General features: G+C 69.6%; 1 protein-coding gene and 2 long non-coding RNA genes across 7 annotated transcripts; 2 read left to right on the top strand and 1 right to left on the bottom strand.

Annotated features, from left to right (window-relative positions):
• Positions 1–523: 523 nt before the first annotated feature.
• Positions 524–9163, bottom strand: LOC149121387 (uncharacterized). The gene is made up of 2 exons (XR_016222481.1): positions 9133–9163; positions 524–751 (listed from the first exon to the last, which is right to left on the bottom strand). It is a non-coding gene; the product is annotated as an uncharacterized LOC149121387 (long non-coding RNA).
• On the top strand, positions 2695–5623 carry NMRK2 (nicotinamide riboside kinase 2). 5 transcript variants are annotated; one of them, XM_051828932.3, is made up of 7 exons: positions 2702–2861; positions 3767–3857; positions 4092–4140; positions 4224–4380; positions 4525–4596; positions 4785–4891; positions 4967–5168. In XM_051828932.3, the coding sequence occupies exons 1-7, from the start codon at positions 2836–2838 to the stop codon at positions 5164–5166; spliced, it is 702 nt and encodes a 233-aa protein (XP_051684892.2). In that variant the 5' UTR covers positions 2702–2835; the 3' UTR covers positions 5167–5168. The 5 variants fall into 5 exon arrangements, with proteins under 5 accessions (XP_089171407.1, XP_051684892.2, XP_051684893.2 ...); XM_089315283.1 differs by having other exon boundaries at positions 2749–3088; XM_089315281.1 differs by lacking the exon at positions 4785–4891 and having other exon boundaries at positions 2695–2861; positions 4967–5623.
• On the top strand, positions 8619–9200 carry LOC149121386 (uncharacterized). The gene is made up of 2 exons (XR_016222482.1): positions 8619–8752; positions 9155–9200. It is a non-coding gene; the product is annotated as an uncharacterized LOC149121386 (long non-coding RNA).
• The last annotated feature ends 361 nt before the right edge of the window (positions 9201–9561 follow it).

Genomic DNA, 9561 nt, shown 5'->3' with positions numbered 1-9561 from the left:
ACTGTGACAGCGGCCATCGGGTCTCCCTGGCGCGTGGGGAACCAGCAGGCAGGCCATCCAGTGCCTACGCCGACACCGCGGCGACCCGAAGTCTCCTCGTCGCCCACAAGAGCTGCCACGGGCACCCCCGTGTGACGCCCCTTCCAGGTCACCAGCAGCCACGGGGAAGACGGAGGCCCCGGGGCCAGCCGCTGCCACAGAGGGGAGAAGCCCGGGCAGGTCAGCCCACGCAGGGCCGGCCGCCACGTGCGCTGCCCAAGGCCTGGGTTCCTGACCCGTCTGGGCCCAAATGCAACGGACCCGGAGCCCGGTCACTGTGCGGCGGGGCTGCAGCCTCCGGCTGTCAACAGGGACTCGTTCCCCAACACCCCCTCTCCCGCCGCCGCGGGGACTCCTGGCCCCCACGCCCCTCCACCCGACGACAAGGACGAAGGTCCAGTTCTGCGGAGCTGGGTCCTGGGGAGACCTGCGCCCGTGAGCTGGGGAGGGGTTGACATGGACACAGTAAAGCACGCGCCAGTACCGTCTTCCTCCGCGTGGTCTTGTCCCAGGGCCGGGGGCTCGGGCGTGGCGTGGACGCAGAGCCGTGTCCATTCACTCATCCAAAGGAATAAATAGAGGGGTGGGCGCTTGGCATGGGAGGCGCCTGCGTCGCGGGCTGAATCGCCGCTCCACTCCCGACTCCGGCTCCCTGCGCAGAGCCTGGGGGCCGGCGGACGGCATCGGGGGCTGGGGAGGCCGGGCTGCGCACCTGCAGGATGGGAGGGGTGCTGCCGCCACCCCCACCGGGTCCACCCCATCCCTGGGGGCCAAACGCTTCAGCCTGCACCAACCCGAACAGTAGCAGCTGAGCCCCGCCCCCCAGCGGGAGTCCCCTGTTACCCAGGAGACAGGCCCAGCGAGGTGACGCCCCCCGCCCAGCACACACAGACAGGGAGTGAGACCCCCGCAGCCTGCCCCTGAGCCACCCCTCCCACAGCCGGGGACCCTCAGCCCTCGGCCATCTGCCTGGATTCAGACTGCCAGGCGGGGGGCCAACGGGACCGCCGCAACCCCTCCCCCACGACTCTGGGACCCAAGGCGGGAGTCGGCCGTTTCTGCCCACGTCATTGCCCGTGGGTGGCCGGGGTGCACCCTCTGTGCCGCCCCCTCCTCCCCTCCTCCGTGAGGTCAGCAAGGCCAGGTGGCCTCGCGGGGCTGGGAGGGGTGGGGGCCCCACCAAGGGCCTGGTGACCCTGGACGTGGCTTCAACACCTCCCTCTCCCTCCCTCATCCGCTCATTCGTGGGTCCTCTCACTGATGGGTGGTGCGGTGGGGGTCCAGCCCCTCACCCTGCGCCAGGCCTAATGGGGGGGGGGCTCAGCCTAAAACTCTCCGTCCCAGGAGCAGTGACCCCGCCCCGATGGCCCATGCACGCGTCCCCTTCCTGTCTCTGGACTCGCCTGTCCTTCCTCTCGGCTGACCCTGGGGGCGTCCTGCCCAGCCCCCCTCTGGGACCCTCACAGCGGCCTCCGGCCGAGGAGGAGCCCACGGGACCCTGGACGCTCCAGCCACTGAAACTCGGCCAGAGGTGCCAGCCGGCAGCTGGGAGCCCGCTGGGCAGCGAGGTGACGGCGCGGTCACGGCGCCGGCCCCGGCCTCACTGCCAAGGGCGGTCACTTCTCCTTCTGCCCCTGGTGCCCTCCCCCAGGGGCCCCTCAGCACCACGTCCCTCCTGCCTGGGCCACTCCACGATTTCATTTCTTTCTTTATTTGAAAGGCAGAGTGACAGAGGCACAGAGATCGTCCCTCGGCCGGGTCACTCCCCGAATGCCCCCATCCGCCAGGGCTGGGCCAGGCTGAAGCCGGAGCCAGGGCCTCCATCCGGGTCTCCCACGTGGCCGGCAGGGGCCCAAGCGCTTGAGCCCTCCCCTGCCGCCTCCCAGGGCGCGCATGCGCAGGGAGCTGTGGGGGGGGTGCTGCAGGAGGCAGAGCCAGACGCAGACGCGGGCAGCCGCGTCTTAACCCCTACAATGCCGAGTCCGTTTGAAAGACGGAGGAGGGCTCTGAGCTCCGCTGTTGTGTTCTGGGGGATTCTGGGGGAACCCCGGTTCTGGGCCCCCAGCTGGGCCACTCGGCGGGCGCAGGAGGCGGCTGCAGCCCCAGCCGGGAGACGCCAGGATCCTGGGCCCGAGGGTCCTCGCCCTTGGCAAGTTGCCCGGGGCCACGCACCCGGCAGGAATCCCACCCACTCCGCTCCTCACCAAATTCCCCCTCCGCCCCGCCCCCGGGGTGCTGCACCCCCAACTGCCCTCAGCAAGACCCGCGGGACCCCTGAGCGTCTCCCTGGGGGCCCCAACAGCTGCGGGGAGTGCTGTTCAGGCTTCGTTCCACCCTCTCTCGGCCACCCCCTGGGGGCCGGAAGTGTCCCTGCTGAGCCCGGCTGGGGTGGGGGGCGGGAGGCCAAGTTCCCTCCCCCGGCGGGCAGGCTGCCTTCAATTCAGGGTCAGGCCGGGAACACACGGGGCAGAGGTATTTTTAGGGCTCTCTGGCCAGGAGCCCCGAGGAGAAAGGGGGAGGGGGAGCCGGGCAGGGGCGACCCCCACCCCCACCCGGGCCTCCCGGCTGGCCCGTGACTGATCTGGGCGAAAAGGCAGCCGAGCTATTTCCGTCCGGCGGCGACAGGTGCACGCTGCGCGCGCCTCCCCCCCCTTCCCCCCCAGGGGGCCCTCGGAGCCTATAAAGCCGCGGGGTTTTCTCAATGAAGCCGGGACGCGCCCGGAGCGCACTGCGGGGTCGTGCCCAGCTGGGCCGCCTGGGAGTCACCCGCTGTCCCCGCCGCCCCTCCGTGAGAGAATGAAACTCGTCGTGGGCATCGGAGGGTGAGCGGGCGGGGGCCTGGGGAGGGGGCCCTGTGGGAGTGCGCAGAGCGCCGCCCCCTGCCCCGCAGCCCCCGGGGTGGGGGAGCACGGGCTGCCTCCCGCTGTGACAGCCAGGCCGGAACCCCTACATCAGGGTGCTGGGACAGACCCCACTAAGGTGCTGGGCACAGCCGTGGGGCCGGGGCTCCCCCAGGACACAAACCGCTCCCTTTAGCGCTGAGACACAGGTGGGTGTGCGCAGTATCTGGCCCTTGTCCCCCTGATGGACCAGGGACCCTGTGCTTTCCGGGGTGGGGGGCAGCCTTCCCAGCACGGGTGCTGTCTACCTGGCCCGCCCAGGGGCGCTCGGAGGCCTTGTCCCACAGCCACTGGGACGGCCATCCCTGCGGCTAAAGCTCAGAGGGCGGCGAGTGGGTCAGCCAGAGACACCGAGAGGCCGCCTGGTGCCCTCTGTCACCGGGCGCTGGGCGTCCTGGCTGTCCCGGGCCGGTTCCCCGGGCGCCCGCCGCGTGGCCGCCGCCTTGGCCTCCATCTGTGTTTCCCTTCTCTGCCACACAGCCGGTTGCAGCGCGACACCTGCGTGTCGGTGGAACATGACCTTAACACATCACTTTGTCTTGGTGCAGAAAACCATTGCCATCTCCCGGAAGCTCCGGGGACAGCGGGCGCCGGGAGAAACCCGGGCGTGGGTGGGCCTCCCCAGAATTTCGCGCCCCAACCAGGGCAAGGCCTCCCTGGGCAGGCTGGGGACCGATTGCTACTTTGTTACAAATCTGTCTCCACATTTGGCTCTTACAAAAAAAATTATAATAATAGTATATATATAGGAAGTCACCGACGGGCGTGCGCGGGGCGTGCGCGGGTGGAGGGGACCCCCGCCGGCCTCACCCGCGCCCCTTCCGCAGCGTGACCAACGGCGGCAAGACCACGCTGACCCAAAACCTCCGCAAGGCGCTGCCCAACTGCTGCGTGATCCACCAGGACGACTTCTACAAGGTGGCCGCCCTTGGCCGGGCTGGGGGAGGGGCAGGCAGCGGCTTCCACCACCCCCCTGCCTGCCAGACCAGGACACCCCCACCCCCACAACCTCCACTGGCCCAGGGGCTACATGGGCTTCCTCGCTGCTTCGTGCGGGGGGGCGAGGCGTGAGGGCCCCCGCAGAGCCGCTTCCCCTCCCCCACTCGAGGTGGGGTTGGGGCACGCACTGAGCCCCGCTCGCCTCTGTTTCAGCCCCAAGACCAAATAGCCATTGGCCAGGACGGCTTCAAGCAGTGGGATGGTAAGGACGAGGCCCCGCCCCCCAAGGCCCCGCCCCTCCCAGGCCCCGCCCCGCACCACGCCCCCTTCTCCTTCCCCGACCAGTGCTGGAGTCCCTGGACATGGAGGCCATGCTGAGCACCGTGCAGGCCTGGCTGGGCTGCCCGCAGAAGTTCGCCCGCGCGCACGGGGTCAGCGTCCAGCCCGACGCCGCGGACACCCACATCCTTCTGCTCGAGGGGTTCCTGCTCTACAGCTACAAGTGAGCCTCGGCCGCGGGTGCGCCCGGGGGCCCTCCCAGAACCCCGCCCGGGCCGCTGCGCTGGGGCCCCGGGCCGGACAGCGGCCCCTCTGTGCACGGCCGCGCGGGGGCGGCGGGCTGACCGTGCGCCCCCGGCCCCGCCAGGCCCCTGGTGGACTTGTTCAGCTGCCGCTACTTCCTGACTGTCCCCTACGAGGAGTGCAAGCGGAGGCGAAGGTGGGCGGCTCCCAAGGGCGCGTCCCGGGGGGCATCAGCCGTGAACCCCAAACCGGAACAGGCCCGCGGGACCCGGGGCCGCGCCCCAGAGGCGCCCACGCCCTGCCCCAGGGGGTCAAAGTGCGGGAAGCGGGGGTGGGGGGCGGTGCCCCCGGCCCACCCCTGGGGTAGCGCTCATCTCCCTGTAGCACCCGGAGCTACGCGGTCCCCGACCCGCCCGGCCTCTTCGACGGCCACGTGTGGCCCATGTACCAGAAGTACAAGCGGGAGATGGAGGCGGAGGGCGTGGAAGTGGGTGAGTGTGGGCGGGGGCCCCCGCCGAGGGCGGCGCCGGCCCCCGCGGCCGTGACCCTGACCCCCCTGGTTCCAGTGTACCTGGACGGCACGCAGTCCCGGGAGGCGCTCTGCCAGCAGGTGCTAGAGGGCATCCGGAACTCGCTGCTGAACCGGGCCGAACCGGGCCGAGCCGGGCCGCAGGGCCCCGACGCCAGCCCCGCCGGACCCGGTGTGAGCGCGTGCCCGCGGGGGGGCGGCCGTGCCGCGCAATTAAAGCCGGCCCTGTTTTTATAACCCTCCGCGTGTGGCGTGTTCTGTCCTCTCTGCTCGCTCCTTGTGGCCCCTGCTGCCGCGTCCCCCGTGGGGGGCTGCCTCGGGGGTCTCCCCAGACAGGACATTTCCGGAGAGGCCTCGGCCTGCAGCCGGGGAGTTGGAGCCGGACCTGGGCGGGCCCTGGGCTCGCTGGAGCGCGTGCCTGCGCCTTGCACCTGTTCAGGGCTGTCTACTGCCCCGAGGCGTGGCGTGGCGTGGCGTGGCGGGCCGGCGCTGCGCCTGTCCACTCTCCCCTCCGCGGGGCCCGCCTTCTGCCTAGTGGCGGTCACTGCGATGAACTGGTCTTTTGTTAGTAAAAATATTTATTATTTATTCGAAAGGCAGAATGAGGGTGAGAGAGGGCAAGACAGGCAGAGAGAGAGAGAGGGAGAGGTCTTCCGTCAGCTGGGTCACTCCCCAGATGGCCGCAACTGCCCAGGCTGGGCCAGGCCAAAGCCAGGAGCTCCATCCGGGTCTCCCAGGCGGGTGCAGGGCCACGAGCACTTGGGCCGTCCTCCGCTGCCTCCCCAGGCCACAGCAGGGAGCTGGATCGGAAGTGGAGCAGCCGGGCCTGGAACCGGCTCCCATAGGGGATCCACGCACAAGGCTGGCCCCGCTGTGGACTCTTGCCTGTTTTTCTGTGTCCCTGTTCTCCGTGACGGAAGCTGATGTGACCTCCATAAGGACATCTGGAAGCTTCCCTTGCCCTTAAAATGCCCATAAAGCACACAGCCCCTGGGTGGAAGCCGAGCCCAGCCCCTCGCCCTGAGCCCATCCAGGACCTGCCCGAGCTGTTACTGAGAGACCCATTTCCTGGGGTGGGGTGGGGGGTGCTGAGGCTGAGCCGCTTGGTGGAGCTGGGATTCGAACCAAGGTCTCCCCATACTGCCTTCTTTTTGCCCAGAGTGAGAGACCCCAGGCTACGGTACCAGGGGTTAGGGTGACACCCCGTGGCCGGCTGTGGAATTGCAGGCATCGGCCCTTGCACCCGCAGAAGTGGGGGAAAATCCAGGCAGGCAGGCAGGCTGGGGAGAAGCCAGAGAACATCTGGAAGTTTTGGGGGGACTGGGAAAACTGCCATATGACCCAGAAGTTCCCTCCTAGGAGCGTGCCCGAAAGAGCTGGCTTTGGGTGTGCAAACCAAACCCCCACGGGAATGTTCTCCTCCCAGGGGTGGCGGGGACTCTGCTGCTTTCCCAGGCCATCGGCAGAGCGCGGGGTCGGAAGGGAGCAGCCGGGACTCGAACCGGCGCCCTGTGGGACTCATGAGCGCTTCCAGCCAGGCCCAGCCCCGGCCGTTGCGGCTATCTGGGGAGTGGACCAGCAGATAGAAGACCTCCTTCTCGCCGTTCTGACCTGGGCCAGAAGCTGTTATAGGGGGTCGAGCCCCTGCCTGCGAGCCCAGCATCCCTCATGGGCGCCGGTTCGAGTCCCGGCTGCTCCACTTCTGATCCAGCTCCCTGCTGATGCGCCCAGAAGAGTGGCGACGGCTCCAGAACCTGGGATGGAGCTCCTGCCTCAGCCTGGCCCAGCCCTGGCTGCTGCAGCATTCGGGGTTGGAATCCCACCCCCCTCTCCCTCTCCCTCTCCCTCTCTCCCTCTCTCTCCCTCTCCCTCTCTCCCTCTCTCTCTCCCTCTCTCCCTCCCTCTTCCTCCTTCTCTGGATCACTCTGCCTTTCACATGAATAAAATACACATTAATTTTTAAAAAGAGAGAAGAGTTTCTTGTTTTTTTTTTTTTTTTCTTGGCCGAGCGAGAATTTAATTTCTGACACTTGCATGTTACGAATTCAAATGTCAGAAGCTATATATAAAGTTTTATTGGCGCAGGGCCACAGCCCTGGGGACACGCGGCTCCTCCGGTCAGCCAAGGCTCCGAGCCCCCCGCCCTGAATGGCCAAGCCTTGCCCTGGGGGCAGGCCCGGCGCTGGGGGCCCTGGCTGCCGGCCACCGGGCCCAGAATAGACCAGGATGGGACAGGGTCGCCGGAGGCCGGGGCTGCCTGGTCATTGTCATTGAAAGGATGAGCACTGCGGGCGCCCAGCCTGCGACAGGGAGATGGGAGCCGGGCCAGCCCGGGGCTTCCTCGAAGGCCGCCTGCGGAGGCAGAGGGACCCGGTGCCCCGCGCCCGCCACGGCCGTGGCCCCGCCGCACCGGGGGAGCCACGAAGAAGGAAGCGCGCCGCCCGGTCAGCAAGTGGCGTGGGGGTGCGGGGCTGGGGGGGGTGTTTCCCGGGGACGGAGCGTCCGGCTGGGAAGGTTGGATGGCGGCCGCGGCTGCCCGCCCTGGGAGCTGTGTCTCTCCGCGGGAGCAATGGCCCGGTCCCTCCTGCCTTTCCCAGACCCGTCCTGGTTCTATCCGGGAAGCCCCCAGCCCCGGAACACAGCCCCGGCCAATGCCGGACCCCGCGGCCCTCCAGCCCCTCCCCCAATCCAGCCCCACAGAGCCCGGGGATGGCCTGGGGGCTCTACCCTGTGCCCGGCCCTCTCCCTGCCCCGGCCAGGGCCAGCGCGGGTGGCAGGTGCTCCCGCCTACCCCAGGCCCCTCTGCGGCCTGGCTGACCTACTCGTTGCCATGGCGACGGGCCCTGCACCTGCCAGCCGGCCTGCCCCGGGGGAAGCTGAGTCCGTGGTCCGAGGCCCCCAGCTAAGGAGACCGGGAGGCCGGGCCGTGTCCGCGGGTCACCTCTGGGCTCCCGGGACCCTCAGCAGAGCCAGCTGCAGCCCCCGCCCCCCACCCTGAGTGGGGATTTCTGATGCGTGAGTGACCACAACCCCCGGAACTACTGAAGCCAGAAATGCTGGCTCCCCAGCCCAGAAACCCTCCCTGGGGACGCCCAGGACCAGGATTCCAGCCTTCCAGAACCTTCGAAGCCGAGAACCGGCCCCTCAGCGCCTCTCACCCGAGGCCGGGCCCCTGCCCCAGGGGGACCTCGGTGGCTGTCACTGCACGGAGTGCTGGGGGCCCGGGACGCGCCCGAGGGCACAGAGCCCAGGGCAGGTAGCTGCTCCTACTCGCCCCGGGGCTCAAGGGGCTGGGCATGGGACATGGGTGCAGACCAGGCCCCCAGCCCCGCCCCCCCCCGCAAGCTGCCCCCCCCCGCCCTGCCACGAGCCCCTGTCCCGTGGCTGACACCTCCCTGGGCCAAGCCCTGCCCTGCCCGACCCCCGGGGAACCTGCAGAAGTCAGCCTCGCTGGGGGCCCTGCGGTCACACCTGGGGGCGGGGCAGCGCCCTGGGCTGCGGCCCCCGCCAGGCACAGCCACCCCCTCCCAATAGGAACCGTGCCCTTGGCCAAAGAGGGGAGAAAGAGCAGGCCGCCCCTCCCCCGCCCGGTCTATTTCAGGACCCCACCCCCACCCCCATGCATCTGTCTCCCACATCAGGTATCACTCAGCCGCCCGGGGCTGGGGGCCAGGCTGCAGGGGGACGTCGGAGGGGGCGGCTGTGGGCCTCAGACCCCCGCCATGGGTCCCCCGACTCCACCAGGTGCAGTGTGTGGGGGGTGCCAAGAGTTGGGGTCTCCTCTCGGTCCTGGGCGGACATGAGGCCCCGCGGCCCCTCCAAGGTGAGGGAGGGGTGGGGGGTGGCTCCTGGGGCTGGGAGGTGACAGCTCCGGGCGGGGTCGGGGAGGTGGAGGGACTCACAGGATATAAATAAACCCGCAGAGGTCTGGGGGCCGGGGGGGGGCGGGGCCCCCACCTCAGTCCTCCCTGTCCCCCGCTCCCCCACCGCAAAGCATGCATGCACGCCTGGGGTCTGTGGCTTCTCCCTGGCTAAGCAGAGGGGAAGTCAGGCCCGGCCCCCCGCCCCGCGCCCCTCCCCGGCTCCCCCTGGCGGGGAGGGGCTGGCGGGCCTCTGTGGGGGGTGGGGGTCTGGCTGGGCCACTTGTGTGTGTCTCACGTGTGGGCCCCGGGGCGGGGGCAGCCGCGTGGTTTGGGTACTTACTGTTCTTTTTGTCTCACAACAGGGGCTGGAGGAGCCGCTCCGGCCGCCCCCGCCGCATTTATAGCGCCCGCAGCCTGGTTATTAATAGCGCCCGCCACGGCTTGCCCTTGTACGGGCAGCACCGGGCCGCCGCGCCCGCGCCCGGCTCCGCCCTCTCCTGCACCTGCTCCCGGCCGGGCCGCGCGCGCACAGGGCGCCCCAGGACCCAGAAGGGCGCGGTGATGGCGCCCCCTGGCGACGAGGGGGAGACTCGCAGGACAGCCGGCGCCCCAGCCCCAGTGCCCGGTCCCGGGAGGCAGCAGGAACTGGGGTCCCTGCCCCCCACCTGGGTGACCTGGGCTGGGTTCTGAGTCCAGATCCAAGCCTCGGCCTAAGGCGTAAAACGAAGGCCCCCACGGCCTCCACGGGACGAGGCCTCACCTGGGGCCG

The sequence above is a fragment of the Oryctolagus cuniculus genome, chromosome 16 (assembly GCF_051225735.1).
Source record: "Oryctolagus cuniculus isolate XC-2025 breed Fujian yellow rabbit chromosome 16, ASM5122573v1, whole genome shotgun sequence".
Taxonomy (NCBI): domain Eukaryota; kingdom Metazoa; phylum Chordata; class Mammalia; order Lagomorpha; family Leporidae; genus Oryctolagus; species Oryctolagus cuniculus.
The sequence above is the reverse complement of the archived record's forward strand: the minus strand, read 5'-3'. Positions and strand labels throughout refer to the sequence as shown.

Coding starts and splice junctions, on each gene's coding strand:
- NMRK2 (XM_089315281.1), top strand. CDS start 2,836: ATGAAACTCGTCGTGGGCATCGGAGG. Junction 3,858..4,091: donor ACCAGGACGACTTCTACAAG/GTGGCCGCCCTT, acceptor CCTCTGTTTCAG/CCCCAAGACCAAATAGCCAT. Junction 4,597..4,966: donor GAGTGCAAGCGGAGGCGAAG/GTGGGCGGCTCC, acceptor CCCTGGTTCCAG/TGTACCTGGACGGCACGCAG.